At 34.9% G+C, this 24,977-nt stretch overlaps 2 protein-coding genes and 1 long non-coding RNA gene across 3 annotated transcripts; 2 read left to right on the top strand and 1 right to left on the bottom strand.

The window, feature by feature from the left end:
* The first annotated feature begins 463 nt into the window (after positions 1–463).
* On the top strand, positions 464–9,147 carry LOC129276871 (uncharacterized). Its single transcript, XM_064103369.1, has 5 exons — positions 464–654; positions 3,939–4,063; positions 4,494–4,563; positions 5,026–5,206; positions 5,963–9,147. The coding sequence occupies exons 1-5, from the start codon at positions 525–527 to the stop codon at positions 6,072–6,074; spliced, it is 618 nt and encodes a 205-aa protein (XP_063959439.1). The 5' UTR covers positions 464–524; the 3' UTR covers positions 6,075–9,147.
* A 2,222-nt stretch (positions 9,148–11,369) lies between these two features.
* Positions 11,370–14,237, top strand: LOC135154899 (uncharacterized). Its single transcript, XR_010294306.1, has 3 exons — positions 11,370–11,498; positions 12,313–12,606; positions 13,903–14,237. It is a non-coding gene; the product is annotated as an uncharacterized LOC135154899 (long non-coding RNA).
* A 3,667-nt stretch (positions 14,238–17,904) lies between these two features.
* LOC135155025 (uncharacterized) lies at positions 17,905–24,483 on the bottom strand. The gene is made up of 5 exons (XM_064103368.1): positions 24,337–24,483; positions 22,998–23,122; positions 22,496–22,565; positions 21,852–22,032; positions 17,905–21,073 (listed from the first exon to the last, which is right to left on the bottom strand). Exons 1-5 carry the CDS (start codon positions 24,464–24,466, stop codon positions 20,962–20,964), a joined length of 618 nt encoding a protein of 205 aa, XP_063959438.1. The 5' UTR covers positions 24,467–24,483; the 3' UTR covers positions 17,905–20,961.
* Positions 24,484–24,977: the final 494 nt, after the last annotated feature.

The raw sequence follows: 24,977 nt of genomic DNA, 5'->3' as shown, positions 1-24,977 counted from the left end.
AAATGCATCAGTTATCCAAAAAGTAGAGCTCGCGCTTCGCGCGCTCATCGATTTAGGCAATGTGAGATAGCCTATCTTGTTTGTAAGAATAAAGCTGATTAAATGCACTTGAAACTTTAGTCTTTAGTTGGGACTGCTCCTCTATAAACCAACAGCAAAAATTGGCTTTTAGCGGCCCATCGGGGAAACGTGGATGAAAACATTCTGCGCCCCACCCCCTTTTGGCAAAATCCCGCTTTATATACTGCATTAGAAACAAGTACGTACGTGCTCTGACCCTAGACTCCAACAGGAATCCAAAAGTTCACTGTAAAAAATTGCTGTAATTTGTACGGTAAATTGATGTAAATTTTAACAGTAAGATACTGTAATGATGATTTTACAGTAATTTGCCGTATTATTCAGGCGGTTCACGGTAATTTACAGCAATCATTCGAGTTCTTTTTTTGGGAGATCAACTTTACAGTAATTTACTGTAATTGAGCACGCGAAATGCATTCTGGGATACAACACGTCACACGCGCATGCGCCTCTTACTCGGCGCGGAGCATAAATTCTTGCAAAATTTCGAGTGTCAGATCGATAAGAAGTGCCGTCGGAACTGCTGTTGTTTTGAATTCAACTTTACGTCTCCGGTCAAGTACACATTCCCTGGTAAGTAGTGATATTTTCATCCTGTAGATCCTTCACATGTAGAAATGTTTTGTTGAACTGTTTTACATATAATGTAATCTTTCATGGAACTCTGACATTCACCATCCTCACTTTTCGCGCTCTCTCTCTGTTGTCTATGAAGATGTATGTGTTAATGTGTGTTGTGCGGATGTTGTCTACGGAAGATGTGTACTGTGTAGATTTAGACTTAGAGTTGTGCGGGGTGTTGACTCAAATTTTGACTGTTTTTAACTTGCTAAAAAATAGTAAAGACCTATGCATAGAAATTTGGTATGTGTTGAAATTATCATTAAAATGCCTCTTAGCAATTCCATCATATCGACTAAATTTCATTACGCTACTTTTTGCTAGATCAGCTAGATAGATTGCATCGGATTCCGATGTCTGCACGCAGTTTAGCCATGCAACCCTGGCCATACTCGTACAGTACAGTCATGCAGCGCAGCATTCAGTGCTAGTGCAGTGCTGTATGGTACGGTGCGAGCTAGCTAGCCAGCGCATGCATGCAGCGCGCGGAGTTCCGGCCGCGCCGACCGTGGGCAATCGTCTGTTACAGTCTGGTCTTTTGCATTGTGACGTCATCACTGTTTGAAAGCGTGCGCGTGCATATAATTAGCCAAGGATGGGGAAGGGGGATACTCCCATGAATTCATTTGTGTCTTTTTCACAATGTAACACATTTATATTTCCTTTGCTATTGCAGTTTTTACACTTTGATAATGGTAAACTTTTCTTGAAAATAATGACTTATCCATTTGTAAATATTTTTAAAGTTGATCACAAATAACACACAAACAATTTTTTTTTCCAACTCTATATTTCTACTTCTCGGTTCTCCACTTTTTTGTTTTGTCCTTTTCTTCCCGCTGCTTCTAATTATTCACCTCCTTTGTCTTCTTTCTTCACCAATTTCTTCTCCTTTGCCTTCCTTCTTGCCACCTCCCCTTTCCTTTTCTTTTTTTTTCATTTCCTCTTTTAATATTCTAATTAATTCTTATCTCTTCTTTTGGCTTCTCCTACTTCTCATATCTCTTCCATCTTGTCAAACTCTTTCTCATTTTGCTTCTTACTCATTCCATGTCTATCTTCTTGTCCCCTATCTCCCTCCCCTCCTGCCCAGGGGCGGTATTCTGAAAACGTTCTTATCTTAATTTTGTTCTTATCTACGTCATGTTCTCAAATTGGTATTCTGAAAACGTTCTTATCTTTTTCTTATCTTTTGTTCTTATCTTTCTTCTTATCTTGCTTTCCCTCCTATGCTGAGCGCGTAAATTTATAACTCGCGCATATAATACAAAAGCGCGCTAAAAGATAAGAACAAAATAAAGATAAGTGGTATTCTGAAAACGTTCTTATCTTTTCTCTTTCTTATCTTTCACGATATTTATGATAATATTTAAGATAGCTAGAGGGTTATCACATCTCACGATGTCCGCGTTCTTTCTTGCTTAAAATCGATGGCCACTAGTAGTAACAAGTACCCACAAGTATTCCTCCCACCCTTTCTTTCATTCACCCTTTATTTTCCCGTCTCTTTTTTCTATCCCTTTTTTCTTTCTTTCTTTCTTCATTTATTTTCTCTTTTTCTTCCTTTCTATCTGTCTGTCTTTCTTCCTTTCTAAGTGTCTGTCTTTCTTCCTTTCTTTAAGTTCATTCTTCTTTTATATTTTTTGTTTTATTCTTTTGAATCTTTTAATTTCTTTACTTTTCTTTTGCTTTGTTTCATTTATTCTTCATCGTTCTTCCTTTTTTATTTTCCCTTTTCATTTTATCCCTTTCTTTCTTTTCTTGAATAAGTCTTTATTTCTGCTATTATTCTTTCCCCTTTCTCTCTTCCTTTCCTTTTTTTTCTTTTCATTTTTCTTTCTTCCGTCACATTTTTGTAATCTTTTTATTTCTTCCTTATTTTTTTCTTTCATTCTTTCGTCTTTATATGTGCTTTTCCTTTTTCCCCTTTTTCTTTCTTTTTTCCTTCCCTTAATATTATTTTTTCCCCTTATTTCTTTTTTCTTTTCTTTTTTTTACTTTTATTTTTGGTTTTTTTTTTTCTTTTTTCGTTCATTCGTTTGTTCTTTCTTTCATTTTTTTTTCAATTTCTGCTTCCCGACACTCTTGTGTCTTATTTACTTTCTTTTTTGTGTTTTATTCTTTAATCGCTCATTCTTTTTCGTTCATTCTTTATTTACTCTCTTTCTTTACTTTCCTCTCTGTGTCTTTCTTCTATCAATTAAAAAAAATCTTTTTCTTTATTCTTTCCATTAATGTTTTTTGTTTTCTTTTTTTATTCATTCTTCACTTTTCTTGACTTTTTATTTTCCCTTTTCGTTCCTTTTCTTTATTTGAATTTACCTTTCTTTCTTTTTATCTTTCTGTAATCTTTATTTTTGCTTTAATTTTCCTTTCATTTTTCTCTCTCATCGTTATTTCTTTGTTTCATTTTCCTTTTCCTCTCTTCCTTCACTTTTTAAATTTTTTTATTCTTTCGTTTTCTCTTTCTTTCACACTGTCTTTTTTTTCAAATTTTTTTCTTTTTCGCTTCTTCATTACTTCATTTTATCCTTTTTTAATCTTTTTCATTTTTTCCTTTAAGTTTCTTTCTTTTCTGTCTTTATTTTTTCTTCCTCACTTTATCATTGATAATCGTTCTATTTCTTTTTCCTTATTTTTATTATTTTTTTTTCTTAAGTCCTTTTTGATTGCTTACTTTCGTTTACTCTTTATTTCTTTCATTATTTTCTGCTTTGTTCCTTTCATCTTTTTTTTTTAATTTCTGCTTCATTCTGACACCTTCCTGTCTACTTACTGTCTTTCTTCATATTTTATTCTTTATTCGTACCTGCTTTATTTACTTTTTTTCTTTCTTCATTTTGTGCACGTGTCTCGAAATAATAATCAGTCATTGCGTATAAAATGCCTATTTCGCGCAATGCGCCAGAAACAGTGTACGCACAGAGCCCATGATATTCTCTTGACATAAGGAACGCTTCTATTGGTTAAACTGCCAATATAAAGCGCATTTTGATTGGTAATATCCTAAAAATGGGCGTGTTGAAGATAAGAAGGAGGCAGTCCTTACAAAGATAAGAACGCGTTAAGAAGATTTTCAGAATACCGATTTGCAATGATTTTAGCGTCTTCTTATCTCAATGAGATAAGATAAAAGATAAGAACAAAGATAAGAACGTTTTCAGAATACCACCCCAGGACCCTACTCATTCAACTTATTATTTTTTTCTATTTTTTCCCTCTCTCTCTTCCTCCAGTACTTCTCGTGGAAGCTGCGGCTGCAAAAGATGATGCAAACCTGCATGATGTAGCATCTGGTGTGCTGAGAGGGTTGCAGAGCCTGTTTAAAGAAGGGAATGACTCCCTTTTCCTCATCCGTGATGTAAGATTTAATAATTACTCTCCTGAAAAATGTTTTGCGCTATTAGTCCTGAGTGAAAAAGTTAGTATTTAATAATTGCTTTTGTATCGATGACTCTGGACTTTTCAAGACCCTTTGTGGAACCTTTCCTTAGATCTGTTTTTTTTTCTTTTTTTTTCTTCAATTTTTAATTTTTTGTTGTGGGGGGGGGGGGTGTTTTGTTGCTAAGGCATGCCCCCATTTGAAAAAAGAAATGAGAGAGATCACTTGCCCTTCCCCCTTCGAGGTGGTACATAATTGAAAATTAATTGATGATTATTTCTAGATTGTATTGGACCTTCACTCTTGGGGACTGCATGCTGTATGAAAATTAAAATCAATTAAATGACACTGAAGAGTTGAATCTTGTGTGTAATGGTAATGGAAACATGGGATTATCATATCTTTTCAGGTTACAGATACTGCTGAGGACATGGAGAAAGAGGGAGATGCATCTGATTCACCCAAACTCATAATCCAAGGTGCATGACAACTTCCAGTGTTTTTAATCAAACCTCTTAGAATAATATAATACAGACATTTAAAACATTCTCAGATTTAGGTTTAGACTAAATCTGTACAGACATGTACGTTTATTTTGTGTCAATTTTCTTAAACAGACTTGTATTTCATATGTACATCTTTCACTTTCAGCATTTCAGATTTGCCATGCTTGTAATTATATGCAGTCATTAACAAAAGAGACATGTGAATACTGCATGATCCCAGCCTTTAAAACTGGGCAAAAAACATAAATTATAGTTTTTCACTTTGTAACGCGTCCATAAGGGGGGGGGGGGGGGGAATCAGGACAATTGGAAATAAATAACTGAATTTTACTCTAGTGAATTTGTACCAGAGATTTTCCCATCAGCTAGTGTTAAAACAAATTATAGAAAATGAAGCTCATAACGATTAAATCTTAACATTATTTTGTTTGATAGGAGACCCATTTGACTCGGCCAAGTCCCAGTGGATGGTCATGGTTGAAAGCAGAGTTATTGGCCATTCATCATCAACAACTGAAGGCTTTCTTTGTGGGGTGGCATACCTTTTTGCCACCTATTACAACCTCAATTTGGAATATCCAAGCACGGCTGCAGCAACACTGGAGTTCATTCAGAGGTACAATATGGCATGCAAAATATCGGACCATTTTCTGGAACTGACATAAGTCCAATTTCATGGACATCCTAGCTAAATGGAATTTCAGTCTGAAAAATAACTTGATTTTAAAAAATGTGGAAAAATAAAGAAAAATATTGGTGAAGGTTTGAAGAAAATCCGTCAAAATTTTTTGTTAGAGTTGTGAATATTTCAAGTTATGATGTTGTGACGTCACATCCGAGCAGCTCATAAATTTAAGCATTTTGATTCTAGAACATACTTTCTTATCTGATAAATAGGCTTTTTATTAATGTGCTACTGCTTTGCGACTTGATGGAGCGAGCAACATCCGACTGTTGCCTTGCCTTAGAAAACAAAGACATTCTTCACAGTACTTCTGCATTTATTTGGGAGCCAAATATGATTTCCATTGCAAGTGTCACGTTTTGAAAGTAAGCAAACCCAGCAGTACTGTGGGGAACTCCAAAATTTCAAGAACTTATTAGCGACTAGCACACTAACATCTGGTGTATTTTGGTGCAGGTTAATGATTACGTACTTGAGTAGAGAAGAGTGTGTCTCTGTACTAACAATAGAAAAAAGTGATTTAAAAAGTATTCTTTTTTAAGTAAAGCTGGCTTGATGGAGCCATCTATAATTACTGTTTGATAAATTTCATTTTAGGTTTGTCAATTTATTTTGACTCCCTCAGTTTTCATTTGATTGTTTTTATTTTATTTTTTTCTGTAATATCTTTTTCTCCCTGTCTCTCAGATGTCTCCTCGGAATAAGCCCTGATGGGTCGAAGTGCCATGCGTCGAAGAGTCACTGCAACGCGAAAGTAGTGTCATTTGTGCGTCGGTTTGCTGATTTCCAGTGGCTTTAATTTCCTGATTTGTACATTTTACCCCATCATCTAAAAACATGTGATTTTATATATCACCCAATAATACTATGTTCGCTTGGTCACCATCCTCTTGAATAATTGGTTGAGCTTTGTCTGACCAAGCAACTACAGAGTTTATGCCCAATATTGCATAACATGAGAAACTTGCTGAAATAGATTGTCGACATGCTAGTTATGAGAGAACATTCATTTGAATATGCTATTAAGTTGACATTGCCCACAACTTTATTTTAGCCGTTTCTCAAATCCAGGTCAAGTAAGAGTGGGGGAGGGGTAAAATTCATATAGAAATTGTAAATGTAAAGGGGTTTCATACTTGGAAAAATAAAGTTAAGAATATCTCCTTACAACCGAATTTGAACCATACAAAAACATAGATATATGGCACTACACACTGTTTGTATGCCTCCGCCCACCAAAGGTGGTGTCGGAGGCATTATGTTTTTGTGTTGTCCGTCGGTCCGTCTGTCCCACTTTCGTTCTCGCGATAACTTAAAAACCGGTCAACAGGTCAACTTCATACTTTTTGACTTGAGGATACATATCTGGGCGACAATGAGCTGATAAGTGTTTGGGTCCAAAGGTCAAAGGTCATAGAATTCACTAAAATACATAAGAAATAGACCATTCTTACAATAACTCCAAAACCCTTTGATAGATCAACTTCAAACTTGTCTCGTGTGTATATGTTAAAGTAACAATGATCTGTTCAGATTTTGGGGTCTCAAGGTCAAAAGTCAAGGTCATTGAATACAATAAAGTACATATAACATATACCGTTCTCGCAATAACTCCAAACCATTTGACGAATCAACTTCAAACTTCGCTCATTTGTGCATATACAAGTGACAATGATCTATTAAGATTTTGGGTCTGAAAGTCAAATCTCAAGCTCTCTGGATTCAATCAAATGCATATATTTGCTTTTTTGAGAAACAGTTATCTGACTAGATTTTGAAGTCACAAGATCAAAGGTCTTGAGGGTTTTTTTTTTCTTTATGGAAATAAAAACTAGGAAATATATTTCTGGTATGGCAGTAGCGGAGGCATCTATTTCCAACATTCGTGGTCGAAAATTCATCTTTAGTTAGGATTAACATTGCTGTAAATCAATTTCGATTTCAACATTGTGCTACATTATATATATATGTATATATATATACTGCGTAGTAAGCGCTTGGTCATCAAGATGTTGACAAATATTGCAATAAGCTGTTTACTGAGAACGATGTAAACTTCTGTAATGTATGTGGCTTTAACACAGCCTACCAAGGTGGAGTGAGATTATTATTATATTATTATTACATGAATGACACAGTGATCTCCATTATTGCATATCATGCATGGCTGACTGTTAGCCATTTTTGTAAAGAGGACCAAATTATATCAAGAAATTCAGGAAATCTTAAGGTGATGTAGCAATTTTTTGTTTTCTTATAGTCAGAAAAGGATATTAAATGTATCAGAAATTCCTCAAATGAAAAAGCATGTGACATTTTGATTACATTTCAAGAGTTTCTCAAAATAGCAGATTTGCATGATGTAGTACAGAAAAATTTGAAAATTGTAGATACTTCTCACAGATTGACATTTTTCTTCATTATGATTACTGAGGATTTACTACATTGTATTTTGTTGTTCACAGAATTATAACATTTTCATACTTTCACTTTCGCAGCTGTTCAAGTGTCACAGTACAAACATTACTTTGGCAAAATTGGAGGTCATATTTGTACATGTTTGTTCGTCAAATATTCATGTAAATATTAAGTATTTGCAATGGTAGCAATACTCTCATTCGGGTTCTTTCTTGCCAGTTTCAATATCAAATTGATAGTACTGTTATAAGAAACTTTATTTGTGAGGAATATTGTATGCAATGTAATATTATTGTCACAATTTAATGTATTCATGGCAGTTAATGTATTTGTATGCTTGTAATATAAATTATTGGTTCAGTGTGTGTTTAGGACTATTCATTATTTTGATATAGGATTGAATAAGGTTTTCTGTCTTAATAAGATTTTTGGGAATATGTATATATAAGAAGTTGACATACACTTAATTTTTTATCAATTAATAGTATACATGTAAAATTACTCATAAGTGAGAAGTTTCACTTAAAAATTCAGTTTTCTTCTGGTAGAAGCATTGTCGTCAGGTTACCATGGAGTAAGCATTTTGCGTGTTACTACGGATATGTGGATGTAAGAGATAGAGAGTCTGTGTGTGTGCGTGTGTGTGTGTGTGCGTGTGTGCGTGTGTATGTTCATCCAGTGTTCATCCAAGGTCAGCTGAGACAAGCCCTCCTAGAAGGAAGTTCACTTTAGTCAGATTTGTTTTCTTAAAGAAATTGAAAGTTTGCCATTATTTCAGGCAGTAGTTGCATAAGTGAAAAATTGCTTTCACTTGTAATTGATTCTAATGGGTTATGACTGAATATTTGAATGATTATGGTACCCTTCATGTAAATGGATTGCTTTAAAACACACCTGTTCATTAATGTACTCTCATTTAATATACAGTGGCCTGAAAGTTTGTGTAAGGTTAGCAATTACAACTACTTTAATGCATGCAAGGTGAATTTTACTTGTTGAATAGATTTATTTACAAAATGTTTAAGTCAACTGAATTGCAAACAGCAGATAAAGTAACACCAACCAAATTTTATGGTTGTTCTTACAACCTTTGTTGCTTGCTCTGACAGGTCCAACAAATACATAAAGAGTTTATGCATGCAAAAAGGATGCCACTTATTGTAATACCATTCAGTACATGGTAATTACCTATTACCAAATCCAGAGGAACAAAGTATTCATGAAATTTGACTACATTAGTGAACAGGTCTGTAATGAACATCAGCATTCTTAGGACATTTCTGTGTACATAGTTTCTGTATAATTGTCATCTTTGAAATTTGATTATGCAACACATTCTACTTGCCAGCATTTTGCCCATGATCCTTACAAAAATTGTACTGTTTGTGAAATATGGCATTGTCAGTTCTACTGCATGTTAATGCAATAAAGACTTTTCAAAGTTTCATTCAAAAGTTTTACTCAAGTGTATTTTTGTCATTGGAAGTTGTGCCAATTACAGTAAAACATACTGTAAATGGGGTCAATTTACAGTAAATTACTGTAGGGAGTGTACAGTACTGGGGGTAAATTGGGAAGGTGTACAGCATTTTACTGTAGGAAGTGTACAGTACCTCACTGTAATGCAAGGGAAATTTACAGTAGTTTACTGTAATTTAACCAAATTTACAGTAGCAACAATTCTAAAATTTGGTAAATTTTACAGTAAGCTACAGCACTTTTCACGGTATTTTCCTGTAGCTAGTTCAAATTTACAGTAATTTACTGTAGGACGAAACTACAGTAGCTTACTGTAAAATAAAAATTACAGTAAATTACCGTGCAGCAGAGTTGCCAGTAATTTACTGTAAAATCTACAGTAAACTTTTTACAGTGTTGGATCAAACGCCTTAGTCGCGCTTCACACTCCATTTTGTGAAACATGCAAAATAAATGTAGTCCCCCTCTATCCCTCCTTCTTTGCCATTCACCAGTTTTTAAATCCTGGTGCCGCCACTGCTCAGGGGCTCTCGTTATTTAGAAGAGAAACGAAACAGATTGTCAATGCTTGTAAAATATTGTAATGCCCGGTTATTTTTTTTCATATATCTTTTTTTATATATCTTATCTGCAACTCGATTCCTGAAGAAAATACCGCTGCGACATTATGCGTTAAGAATTGCGACGTTATGCGTTAGTAGTTTAAGCTACGACATTTTGCGTTGATTGTGACATTATGCCAAAATCATCCAACGCATAATGTCACAGTCAACGCATAATGTCGCAATTGCGACATTATGCGTCGCTGCGACATTCCCGACCTTTCGTTGGAGAACGCGAACGCTTATTTACGACGGTAGTTGATTTTGGAAGAGACCTTTGGGCCCGTCGTCGTCATGGTCGTAAAACTCTGTCCTGCAATGCAAATTGTGTGACATGAGATTTTTTTCGTTTCGCATCTGCAATGGAAACATTCAATATGCATTACGTGTGCAAAATTCTGGTTGTTACTATGGTAACAGCGACATATCCGATTTAGAACGACTTTCCAGAGCCACATTTGGTTCCTCCAAGAGCTCGAGAGGCCGCCCGGGGGGGGGGGGGGGGCACTTCCATTGACGAGTGGATACCAGGCGCGACCACGCGTAAAAGGGGACAGAGTTGGCAAGTACGTTACGTATAGGCCTTTGTAACGTTATAAGGGTGCCAAAAATGATGTTTAAAATATTGAAGAAAGTGATATATTTCCAATACTTGTAGGGTTTCACAAGCCAAATACTTGTTAAGAGATGCATTTTCATAATCTGGAAAAGCTTTGCTTCTCTTGTCTAGGGCGCTTTTCGAAACCGCATAGTCGTGCCTGGTATCCACTCATCAATGGAAGTGGTCCCCCCGGGAATTTGAATCTAATCCCCAATATCTGGGGAAAGTAAAACATAATGCCCATTACATTGTGTGCTAGAGGCATGTCGTTTGTGTAGGAGTAAACAACTGAAAAAAACCCCGCAAACTCGGCTGGTACGCGTTCAGACGTATACATGCTGTCGGTGTACATAATCAACGCATGCGAAATGGTTTTGGCTGGAGAGGTGATCTGACCCATGGAATCGATTGCCAGTGATCTACCAATAATCCACATTAAAGGCAATATCGATTCGATGGACTGTAATGATCTATATCTAAGCCTTATTTTATTAACCTTTTCCTCACTCAATATGTACTCGATTTGTTTAAAAAACCACTTTCTTATCCATGTCATAATCTATTGTAGGCCCTGCATTTCGAATACCTCCAGCCAGCTGTCATAGAAGAGGCTCGCCGCCGGCTCAGGGAGAATATACGATGATGACCATCAGTCTAATGTACATGCATGTATGGTGCGGGTGTCGCGGGAAAGAATTTTGCACACGAAAAGCAGATCTGTAGGGCCTGTAACACAAAGCTTAGCAATGATTGTAGAGCAGTTTTCTACGTTTGATTCTATTTACTATAATGTACAATCAATCTTAAAAAATCAAGTTTGTGATTAAGCGTTAACTTTTGTGTTAGGGGACCCTAATATTACCGTCCGTGAGGTTTGCGAAAGGTGGCTATTATCGGTTGTAACAGGCCATACATGGGCCTGCCGCACCGGAAGGGTTAATAGCGCCACCTTAAATGCTCATTCATCTGCTTCGTTGTGGTTAAAGAGATAACCTTTGGGCAGTGACACATACCTGCTTCATAACTTCGTCTTCATCTTCTCATAATGTATGAATTCTAGTTCTAATAATGTGGCATTTGTTTATTATACTTATCACCATTGGATCGGTGTTTTCTTCTAACGGTAAGATACTTATACCTAAATCGTTTTAATAACTAATTTTTCTATTTCCCATATCATTTCAATTGTAATTATGAACCCTCGTCATGATAGTCAACTGCTATTACTACAGGTTTCATTACTTTCATTACACTACTACACTACAAATCGGACGCATCCGAAAATTAATCAACAATACGCCAGGCTTCTTGATCTGACATGAGAGTTGGTTATTTAATGTAACAAGCTACTTGTATCCCTACGTATATAATCAACAAATTTAAAATCTCCGTCCTCTCGTTTTGTGAGGGAAGTGCAACGAAATTACATGAGAAATAATTTCATTCTCACTACGGACACAGTGAACAGCAAATATCATATTACGTTTAATTATCGTGGTGGAGATAGGCGGAAGATCTCCATAATTTTCATCTTTTGCGTTGTGATCTCTCCAACTAATGATTTGTACTCTCATTAAAAGTTGAGTATATGTGCCATTTAGTCCGTATTTTAAGGACTTCTGGATTGTCCATGTTTGTGCACCATACAGAAGGATAGTTTCTACACATGCCCTAAACAGGGAAAGTTTAATTGACAGATAAATATTTTTCTTGCGTCGTATTTGTGTGAACGTAAATGCTTAAAACCATCTAATTCTTTACGCTTGGCCCTCTCCCGTGTCATTACCATGATATTTAAAACATAATACATACATATTTTTTTGCTGTCATGGCCTTGGGACAACTGTTTGATAAAGCTCACAATTAGTAGAAATTAAAAGTAATGGGACACACATACATTATTTTTTATCTCTTTTTTAATAATTTTTGCTTTCTAGATAAAATCAGGCAAGTAAACACTGGGGATAATGTACAACTCAAGTGCATATGGACCAACGTAACCGCATCACAAGTGATACTAATTTCTTGGGAGAGAGGTGACTTAGTGTTATTCAAATGGACTTCGCAGGACAGTCAAATAAATACGACGGTGCACACATTTGAATTTAATCATGGGGTGGTCAGCAGTTTGAAAAGGAACAATGTTTCACTTACTAACGAGGGGATATATACTGTTAACATGCAGTCTAGGAAACTCTTCCATCGGTGCACCATCAACCTGACAGTAAATGGTAAACATTATACTCTTTATCAAAGAAGAAGTAACATTTTCCGAAATAATAATTTTTACATGAAAATATACACATAGTATAGATGTACACATAGTATAGACTATGCTTTCCAGCAAGATTTGCTTGCCAAAATGGATTTTATTAGCTAATGTTGTCGATTTGGGGGTGCCGATTTAAAAATAAATTGGATTACCATTTTTTTTTCGAGCAGGTCTTCAGCCGCCATTTTGAAATTCGAAATGGCCGCCGTTTAGAAATGCATTTTGTCTTATATCTTGACTTGTGAGCTATAAAAAAAACGATTGAAAATGGTGACAATTCCCATGTTTGAAATACTAATGATATCATTTGAATCATTAATTTTATTTCAATTCGTCAGATTAGGCCGCCATCTTGAATTTCAACATGGCCGCCATCTTCAAATATTCTTCGTCATTTATCTTTATCTTTTAAGCCATTAAAATCCTGATAAATGGTTAAAATGCCGATGTTTGTAGAACCAGAAAAGTAATAGATCACATTTTTTTTCCAGCTCATTATAAGCTTGGCAGCCGTCTTGAATTTCACAGTGGCAACTATCTTTAAATTCAATATGGCCGCCATCTAGAAATAGGTTTTGTCCACTATTATGACTTGTCACCAATGAAAATCCTTAAAATATGGAAATTCAATCACAAATTTTCTTACAACTCGTTAAAAGCTTTGCTGCCATCTTGAATTTCAATATTACCGCCATCTTGAAATAAGTTTTGTCCTTGATCTCGATCGTGAGCTATGAAATTCAGTTGAAATAGTGGCCATAATTATGTTTGTAAATTAAACCTCAGTCAAATCATTGCTGTCATACGATCATTCACTTGTTGCTGCCACACTGAATGTAAATATGGCTGCCATTAACCTTTTGCAATGTTTCTTGACTTGTGAGCACATGGATAATTATCACTGATATAAGTGATAAAATTACTGAACATTTCTCATTCAGGCCTAGGTCAAATAAATTAAAACTTCAGTAATCAAAACATATACATAAGGCTATATTATAGGATGGGGTGAGGTGTTCGGACACTTCACCCGTGTTATTTTTCTATCCTGATATAAGAGCTCAACAGCAAATCATGATGAAGATGTCTATGGCAATTACTCTATTGGCAAAGTTAACACAATAAAACAGACCTCACGTGTCATGTCCTGATCATATAACGATAAACACCTTATTCTTTTAATCGGTATACTTTTCATATTAGCAAACTATTGAAATAAAATCAACAGCGACATATTTTATTTCAATGATTTCAGTTCCGCCGGCCGGGTTGGTTTTTGTAGACGGAAATGACAATGTCACTCTACATAAGCAAGAAACGCTTACGGTTGCAGAAGGGGAAAATAGGACACTAGTCTGCAAAACTAATGGATCGGTGAAACCACCAGTGAATTTGGAATTTCATGTTTCAGAAGAAATAATCATATATGATGATTTACAAGAGAATGAAAATGTTCCCCATGATGGACGACTAACAGTGCCTACACGAACTATCGTCTTCACACCAGTATACAACGGTACTGATGAGCTTGGGGTAGTGTGTAGGGTGGCGAACACATCGTATCGTAACATAACAACATCAGTCATCATAAGAAATGAAGGTAATATGTTAATAAGTTTAATTTGATGACCCTTTTTTCAAAGCAAAGTGTGAAAATTTGTTTTCAGCCTTGGCATGAAAATTAGATTGTACACTGTATTAAAGAGAAAACGTGTATTTATTTCATTCTACATAATCACTGTGGAATTCAATGAAGATTAACAGCATTATTTTTTTCCACTTTATTTTGACACAAATATCGAAAGTCTACTGCTATATTTTGGTAATGCCATTTGCCACAAGTGAATATTTTGTTGATTTGGTTTCTCCCAGTTATTTTTCCTTCATCACATGAAAGCCACACGTATTTAAAGTGATTTCATTTCTATATACTATTTCAAAGAAGAGATGCAAATTTGTTCTATTTGTCCCTTTTGCTAGTATGAAAATATCTTCTTTTTTTTTTCTTTCTCTTGTTTCCTGTCTTTTTTTCCTCGAACCATTCCCAGTGTTTCTCCTTTTTATATTACCTTGTACACAATCGACAGGGATTGATAAAGGAATTAACACCTATTGCACCAGTATTATTTGTTTTACGAGTGTATTAATAGTATTTTTATGAATTCTTACAAACAATCGCTAAAACTTCATTTTTCTGGTCAGTGTATACAAAATATACGCTTGCATTTATGGCATTTAGTTCATACGCGCTAGTAATGGCGGACGTCTCATTTTCAGGTATAAATTAAAAAAAAAAAATCCGCTCGTGCTTCGTTCTCGAAATATTTGTCTAGAGATAAATGTTTCATGATGATAAGTTCCAACATAACAAATTCTTAAATTGTTTCTATTAAGGTAAATAAATATGGAAATTAATGTGCTCAAGTCACTTTGTAGAGTGAAATTTGTATCATGTCAATGAAATTCAAATGGTAACAAATCCATCCCGATCTTAGGTCAGGATATCATTTTTATTTTAATTGTTTGTATCATTTATGTCATTCGATTTTCAATAGAGCAATAAAAGTCCCCCCCCCCCCGATTATTAAGGGATCCTGGGCACAAGTAATGACGTAACATGACGAATGCAATCAAGTGTATTCTTTTAATATAGTTGATACTAGTTTGAATGTTAATATTATGCACTCGTTTTATTTCCCAAAATATGTAGGAGCAACTCCCCCAATCAAACATCTTGCGACAACTCCCGAGGAAAGCAATCCAAGTCTGACAATTAGTGATGGAGAAATAATGGATTAATATTGTTTTTCTTTTATTTCCTTTGCCAAATATGACTGAATGTGCCATTTCGTAATCACAGATTGCGCATGAGTAAATGGAGGTCAGTCATTGGCTGCAGATCGCATTATTTTTTTATATTTATTTATGAGATTAACATGATTATTGATACGTTGAGTGAAACTGTACTTGTCATCCCATATAATGAATAACAATACCTAGGTCAGGATATGATTTTATTAGACTTTTTTGTATTATCTATTTTATTCGATTTTCAATAGAGGAAAAAAAAAAGTTCCTCCTGATTATTAAGGGATCCTTGACACAATTAATGACGTAACATGACGAATGTAATCAAGGGTTTTATTTTAAGACAGTTGATACTAGTTTGAATGTTAATATTATGCACTCGTTTTATTTCCCAAAATATGTAGGAGCAACTCCCCAAACCAAACATCTTGCGACAACTTCTGAGGAAAGTAATCCAAGTCTGTCAAGTGATGAAGAACTACAAGGTTGATATTGTCTGTATTTTATTTCCTTTGCAAAATATGACTAAATGCGCCATTTCGTAATCACAGATTGCGCATGAGTAGATGGAGGTCAGTCATTGGCTGCAGACCACAGTGTAATTTTTTTTTTCATTTATGAGATGAACATGATTATTGTATGTTTGAAATTGTACTTGTCGTCCCATATATTGAATAACGATACTTTTTTCCGTTTTGTTTGGTATTTGGCAGCGGATCAGAGCGGACTATATGATATCAGTTTTCAAACGGTAGATTTAAAGCACAAGGCATTTTATTTCAAGGTTTCATTGTAAGCATATTCATATTCATCCGTTATTGTAATTGGTATTATCACTATTATTGTCATTATTATTATTATTATTATTACTATTCCATTGCTCATTATTTCATTGTTGGCATCACGTGCCAGTCCCATGTTCATTTAGCCGTATTTATTCTTTTATTGCCTCAATAGTTTAATTTTGTGATTACATTTTGTACCTTTTTTCCCTACTGTTGATATAAATGACTTTATAACATGATCTTAGCTGAGATTTGACATGAGATCAGACAATAATATTCAATTCACAGTTTCGACCGAACATTAATATTATAAAACAGTTGACTATTATTAAACACGATAGCTGTAATAATCCTAACTAATTCATAATGGTTATTATTACATTATAAGTTTGGTGTTCGAATGATTTTGATAAGAAAATGCGCAATGTATTAATTACTTTGATACCGATTTTGATTTACGGATCAATAATGATTGAGGAAATTATCTAATGACATTGCACGTTTAGAGTACTCGCAAATGAATACAAGATAAGAATACGTTCCCAGAATAACCTTTGATGCTTTCTGGCATTCTAAAGAAAGATGAATATATATTAATTATTTTATGAATCGCTCATAGATTTTCATGAATGTTCCCGTAAATGCTATCTAATAAGCAATGTGTCTTAAGAGTTATCTGTTTTGTTAAATTTGAATTTCAATGCTGATATCCTATACAGTCAACATCTATATTGACACTTAAACTATTCTGGTTGTATTTTCACATCGTTTGAACTATATCATTATTCAAAGAGGTGAAATGGTAAGACATATATATTTGGCTTGACTCGCTTGCAATTTAGGGAAGACTTAATATTCATAATTGTCAGAAGAAATAACATGTAATTGTATGTTTTGACTCTAGACAACTGTGCTCTGCTTCATATAGTTTTATACATCTTGGGAGGGTCATTAGGTGCAATGATTCTGGGCCTAGTTGCAGTAACGGTTTCTCACAAGTGCTTACAACATGACACGGATAGAGGTGATTTTGTTTCTGTTCAATAATTTAATCAAGAAATATCAATATAATATTAAATTCGTTGAAGTTGTTTAATTGTTAATGACACAGAAAATTTAAATCTGATATCTATGAAAATATGTAAATTAGTCTTCTAAGGACCAGACGATGGTGATATTTGCTGTAGTCTATCATGTCTATGTGAATTGTATATGAACACACTCTTAAAAAAAGGTTTACCCACACTGTAAAAAGTTTACTGTAGATTTTACAGTAAATTACTGGCAACTCTGCTGCACGGTAATTTACTGTAATTTTTATTTTACAGTAAGCTACTGTAGTTTCGTCCTACAGTAAATTACTGTAAATTTGAACTAGCTACAGGAAAATACCGTGAAAAGTGCTGTAGCTTACTGTAAAATTTACCAAATTTTAGAATTGTTGCTACTGTAAATTTGGTTAAATTACAGTAAACTACTGTAAATTTCCCTTGCATTACAGTGAGGTACTGTACACTTCCTACAGTAAAATGCTGTACACCTTCCCAATTTACCCCCAGTACTGTACACTCCCTACAGTAATTTACTGTAAATTGACCCCATTTACAGTATGTTTTACTGTAATTGGCACAACTTCCAATGACAAAAATACACTTGAGTAAAACTTTTGAATGAAACTTTGAAAAGTCTTTATTGCATTAACATGCAGTAGAACTGACAATGCCATATTTCACAAACAGTACAATTTTTGTAAGGATCATGGGAAAAATGCTGGCAAGTAGAATGTGTTGCATAATCAAATTTCAAAGATGACAATTATACAGAAACTATGTACACAGAAATGTCCTAAGAATGCTGATGTTCATTACAGACCTGTTCACTAATGTAGTCAAATTTCATGAATACTTTGTTCCTCTGGATTTGGTAATAGGTAATTACCATGTACTGAATGGTATTACAATAAGTGGCATCCTTTTTGCATGCATAAACTCTTTATGTATTTGTTGGACCTGTCAGAGCAAGCAACAAAGGTTGTAAGAACAACCATAAAATTTGGTTGGTGTTACTTTATCTGCTGTTTGCAATTCAGTTGACTTAAACATTTTGTAAATAAATCTATTCAACAAGTAAAATTCACCTTGCATGCATTAAAGTAGTTGTAATTGCTAACCTTACACAAACTTTCAGGCCACTGTATATTAAATGAGAGTACATTAATGAACAGGTGTGTTTTAAAGCAATCCATTTACATGAAGGGTACCATAATCATTCAAATATTCAGTCATAACCCATTAGAATCAATTACAAGTGAAAGCAATTTTTCACTTATGCAACTACTGCCTGAAATAATGGCAAACTTTCAATTTCTTTAAGAAAACAAATCTGACTAAAGTGAACTTCCTTCTAGGAGGGCTTGTCTCAGCTGACCTTGGATGAACACTGGATGAACATACACACGCACACACGCACACACACAGACTCTCTATCTCTTACATCCACATATCCGTAGTAACACGCAAAATGCTTACTCCATGGTAACCTGACGACAATGCTTCTACCAGAAGAAAACTGAATTTTTAAGTGAAACTTCTCACTTATGAGTAATTTTACATGTATACTATTAATTGATAAAAAATTAAGTGTATGTCAACTTCTTATATATACATATTCCCAAAAATCTTATTAAGACAGAAAACCTTATTCAATCCTATATCAAAATAATGAATAGTCCTAAACACACACTGAACCAATAATTTATATTACAAGCATACAAATACATTAACTGCCATGAATACATTAAATTGTGACAATAATATTACATTGCATACAATATTCCTCACAAATAAAGTTTCTTATAACAGTACTATCAATTTGATATTGAAACTGGCAAGAAAGAACCCGAATGAGAGTATTGCTACCATTGCAAATACTTAATATTTACATGAATATTTGACGAACAAACATGTACAAATATGACCTCCAATTTTGCCAAAGTAATGTTTGTACTGTGACACTTGAACAGCTGCGAAAGTGAAAGTATGAAAATGTTATAATTCTGTGAACAACAAAATACAATGTAGTAAATCCTCAGTAATCATAATGAAGAAAAATGTCAATCTGTGAGAAGTATCTACAATTTTCAAATTTTTCTGTACTACATCATGCAAATCTGCTATTTTGAGAAACTCTTGAAATGTAATCAAAATGTCACATGCTTTTTCATTTGAGGAATTTCTGATACATTTAATATCCTTTTCTGACTATAAGAAAACAAAAAATTGCTACATCACCTTAAGATTTCCTGAATTTCTTGATATAATTTGGTCCTCTTTACAAAAATGGCTAACAGTCAGCCATGCATGATATGCAATAATGGAGATCACTGTGTCATTCATGTAATAATAATATAATAATAATCTCACTCCACCTTGGTAGGCTGTGTTAAAGCCACATACATTACAGAAGTTTACATCGTTCTCAGTAAACAGCTTATTGCAATATTTGTCAACATCTTGATGACCAAGCGCTTACTACGCAGTATATATATATACATATATATATAATGTACCACAATGTTGAAATCGAAATTGATTTACAGCAATGTTAATCCTAACTAAAGATGAATTTTCGACCACGAATGTTGGAAATAGATGCCTCCGCTACTGCCATACCAGAAATATATTTCCTAGTTTTTATTTCCATAAAGAAAAAAAAAACCCTCAAGACCTTTGATCTTGTGACTTCAAAATCTAGTCAGATAACTGTTTCTCAAAAAAGCAAATATATGCATTTGATTGAATCCAGAGAGCTTGAGATTTGACTTTCAGACCCAAAATCTTAATAGATCATTGTCACTTGTATATGCACAAATGAGCGAAGTTTGAAGTTGATTCGTCAAATGGTTTGGAGTTATTGCGAGAACGGTATATGTTATATGTACTTTATTGTATTCAATGACCTTGACTTTTGACCTTGAGACCCCAAAATCTGAACAGATCATTGTTACTTTAACATATACACACGAGACAAGTTTGAAGTTGATCTATCAAAGGGTTTTGGAGTTATTGTAAGAATGGTCTATTTCTTATGTATTTTAGTGAATTCTATGACCTTTGACCTTTGGACCCAAACACTTATCAGCTCATTGTCGCCCAGATATGTATCCTCAAGTCAAAAAGTATGAAGTTGACCTGTTGACCGGTTTTTAAGTTATCGCGAGAACGAAAGTGGGACAGACGGACCGACGGACAACACAAAAACATAATACCTCCGACACCACCTTTGGTGGGCGGAGGCATACAAACAGTGTGTAGTGCCATATATCTATGTTTTTGTATGGTTCAAATTCGGTTGTAAGGAGATATTCTTAACTTTATTTTTCCAAGTATGAAACCCCTTTACATTTACAATTTCTATATGAATTTTACCCCTCCCCCACTCTTACTTGACCTGGATTTGAGAAACGGCTAAAATAAAGTTGTGGGCAATGTCAACTTAATAGCATATTCAAATGAATGTTCTCTCATAACTAGCATGTCGACAATCTATTTCAGCAAGTTTCTCATGTTATGCAATATTGGGCATAAACTCTGTAGTTGCTTGGTCAGACAAAGCTCAACCAATTATTCAAGAGGATGGTGACCAAGCGAACATAGTATTATTGGGTGATATATAAAATCACATGTTTTTAGATGATGGGGTAAAATGTACAAATCAGGAAATTAAAGCCACTGGAAATCAGCAAACCGACGCACAAATGACACTACTTTCGCGTTGCAGTGACTCTTCGACGCATGGCACTTCGACCCATCAGGGCTTATTCCGAGGAGACATCTGAGAGACAGGGAGAAAAAGATATTACAGAAAAAAAATAAATAAAAACAATCAAATGAAAACTGAGGGAGTCAAAATAAATTGACAAACCTAAAATGAAATTTATCAAACAGTAATTATAGATGGCTCCATCAAGCCAGCTTTACTTAAAAAAGAATACTTTTTAAATCACTTTTTTCTATTGTTAGTACAGAGACACACTCTTCTCTACTCAAGTACGTAATCATTAACCTGCACCAAAATACACCAGATGTTAGTGTGCTAGTCGCTAATAAGTTCTTGAAATTTTGGAGTTCCCCACAGTACTGCTGGGTTTGCTTACTTTCAACAAGGAGCTTTCTTGCTTTCAAAACGTGACACTTGCAATGGAAATCATATTTGGCTCCCAAATAAATGCAGAAGTACTGTGAAGAATGTCTTTGTTTTCTAAGGCAAGGCAACAGTCGGATGTTGCTCGCTCCATCAAGTCGCAAAGCAGTAGCACATTAATAAAAAGCCTATTTATCAGATAAGAAAGTATGTTCTAGAATCAAAATGCTTAAATTTATGAGCTGCTCGGATGTGACGTCACAACATCATAACTTGAAATATTCACAACTCTAACAAAAAATTTTGACGGATTTTCTTCAAACCTTCACCAATATTTTTCTTTATTTTTCCACATTTTTTTAAATCAAGTTATTTTTCAGACTGAAATTCCATTTAGCTAGGATGTCCATGAAATTGGACTTATGTCAGTTCCAGAAAATGGTCCGATATTTTGCATGCCATATTGTACCTCTGAATGAACTCCAGTGTTGCTGCAGCCGTGCTTGGATATTCCAAATTGAGGTTGTAATAGGTGGCAAAAAGGTATGCCACCCCACAAAGAAAGCCTTCAGTTGTTGATGATGAATGGCCAATAACTCTGCTTTCAACCATGACCATCCACTGGGACTTGGCCGAGTCAAATGGATCTCCTATCAAACAAAATAATGTTAAGATTTAATCGTTATGAGCTTCATTTTCTATAATTTGTTTTATAACACTAGCTGATGGGAAAATCTCTGGTACAAATTCACTAGAGTAAAATTCAGTTATTTATTTCCAATTGTCCTGATTCCCCCCCCCCCCCCCTTATGGACGCGTTACAAAGTGAAAAACTATAATTTATGTTTTTTGCCCAGTTTTAAAGGCTGGGATCATGCAGTATTCACATGTCTCTTTTGTTAATGACTGCATATAATTACAAGCATGGCAAATCTGAAATGCTGAAAGTGAAAGATGTACATATGAAATACAAGTCTGTTTAAGAAAATTGACACAAAATAAACGTACATGTCTGTACAGATTTAGTCTAGACCTAAATCTGAGAATGTTTTAAATGTCTGTATTATATTATTCTAAGAGGTTTGATTAAAAACACTGGAAGTTGTCATGCACCTTGGATTATGAGTTTGGGTGAATCAGATGCATCTCCCTCTTTCTCCATGTCCTCAGCAGTATCTGTAACCTGAAAATATATGATAATCCCATGTTTCCATTACCATTACACACAAGATTCAACTCTTCAGTGTCATTTAATTGATTTTAATTTTCATACAGCATGCAGTCCCCAAGAGTGAAGGTCCAATACAATCTAGAAATAATCATCAATTAATTTTCAATTATGTACCACCTCGAAGGGGGAAGGGCAAGTGATCTCTCTCATTTCTTTTTTCAAATGGGGGCGTGCCTTAGCAACAAAACACCCCCCCCCCCCCACAACAAAAAATTAAAAATTGAAGAAAAAAAAAGAAAAAAAAAACAGATCTAAGGAAAGGTTCCACAAAGGGTCTTGAAAAGTCCAGAGTCATCGATACAAAAGCAATTATTAAATACTAACTTTTTCACTCAGGACTAATAGCGCAAAACATTTTTCAGGAGAGTAATTATTAAATCTTACATCACGGATGAGGAAAAGGGAGTCATTCCCTTCTTTAAACAGGCTCTGCAACCCTCTCAGCACACCAGATGCTACATCATGCAGGTTTGCATCATCTTTTGCAGCCGCAGCTTCCACGAGAAGTACTGGAGGAAGAGAGAGAGGGAAAAAATAGAAAAAAATAATAAGTTGAATGAGTAGGGTCCTGGGCAGGAGGGGAGGGAGATAGGGGACAAGAAGATAGACATGGAATGAGTAAGAAGCAAAATGAGAAAGAGTTTGACAAGATGGAAGAGATATGAGAAGTAGGAGAAGCCAAAAGAAGAGATAAGAATTAATTAGAATATTAAAAGAGGAAATAAAAAAAAAAAAAAAGGAAAGGGGAGGTGGCAAGAAGGAAGGCAAAGGAGAAGAAATTGGTGAAGAAAGAAGACAAAGGAGGTGAATAATTAGAAGCAGCGGGAAGAAAAGGACAAAACAAAAAAGTGGAGAACCGAGAAGTAGAAATATAGAGTTGGAAAAAAAAATTGTTTGTGTGTTATTTGTGATCAACTTTAAAAATATTTACAAATGGATAAGTCTATATTTTCAAGAAAAGTTTACCATTATCAAAGTGTAAAAACTGCAATAGCAAAGGAAATATATATGTGTTACATTGTGAAAAAGACACAAATGAATTCATGGGAGTATCCCCCTTCCCCATCCTTGGCTAATTATATGCACGCGCACGCTTTCAAACAGTGATGACGTCACAATGCAAAAGACCAGACTGTAACAGACGATTGCCCACGGTCGGCCGGAACTCCTTGCCATATCGCTAGCGCTAGCGCGCGCTGCATGCATGCGCTGGCTAGCTAGCTCGCACCATACAGCACTGCACTAGCACTGCATGCTGCGCTGCATGACTGTACTGTACGAGTATGGCCAGGGTTGCATGGCTAAACTGCGTGCAGACATCGGAATCCGATGCAATCTATCTAGCTGATCTAGCAAAAAGTAGCGTAATGAAATTTAGTCGATATGATGGAATTGCTAAGAGGCATTTTAATGATAATTTCAACACATACCAAATTTCTATGCATAGGTCTTTACTATTTTTTAGCAAGTTAAAAACAGTCAAAATTTGAGTCAACACCCCGCACAACTCTAAGTCTAAATCTACACAGTACACATCTTCCGTAGACAACATCCGCACAACACACATTAACACATACATCTTCATAGACAACAGAGAGAGAGAGCGCGAAAAGTGAGGATGGTGAATGTCAGAGTTCCATGAAAGATTACATTATATGTAAAACAGTTCAACAAAACATTTCTACATGTGAAGGATCTACAGGATGAAAATATCACTACTTACCAGGGAATGTGTACTTGACCGGAGACGTAAAGTTGAATTTAAAACAACAGCAGTTCCGACGGCACTTCTTATCGATCTGACACTCGAAATTTTGCAAGAATTTATGCTCCGCGCCGAGTAAGAGGCGCATGCGCGTGTGACGTGTTGTATCCCAGAATGCATTTCGCGTGCTCAATTACAGTAAATTACTGTAAAGTTGATCTCCCAAAAAAAGAACTCGAATGATTGCTGTAAATTACCGTGTACCGCCTGAATAATACGGCAAATTACTGTAAAATCATCATTACAGTATCTTACTGTTAAAATTTACATCAATTTACCGTACAAATTACAGCAATTTTTTACAGTGCAATACTGGGTAAAATTGGAACATGCATGTTGGTTGAGTAAAAAAGATTTTACGCAATGTTGCGTTGAAATATGTAAAAAAAAAAAAAAAAACATACTCAGCAAACATGCATGTTCCCTAAATACCAAATATTGGGTAAAATTCTACTCAGTGTTTCTAGAGTGCATGGTGATTACAAGGCTATTATAATTATAGCTATAACCATAACAAAGATATTTATATAGTTCATCGCAACTGTTTTATTAATGTATTTACAGGAAATGTCATTTCAATTTTTGGCCAATTCAACCAA

This window comes from Lytechinus pictus, chromosome 8 (assembly GCF_037042905.1).
Source record: "Lytechinus pictus isolate F3 Inbred chromosome 8, Lp3.0, whole genome shotgun sequence".
Classification (NCBI taxonomy): Eukaryota; Metazoa; Echinodermata; class Echinoidea; order Temnopleuroida; family Toxopneustidae; genus Lytechinus; species Lytechinus pictus.
The sequence above is the reverse complement of the archived record's forward strand: the minus strand, read 5'-3'. Positions and strand labels throughout refer to the sequence as shown.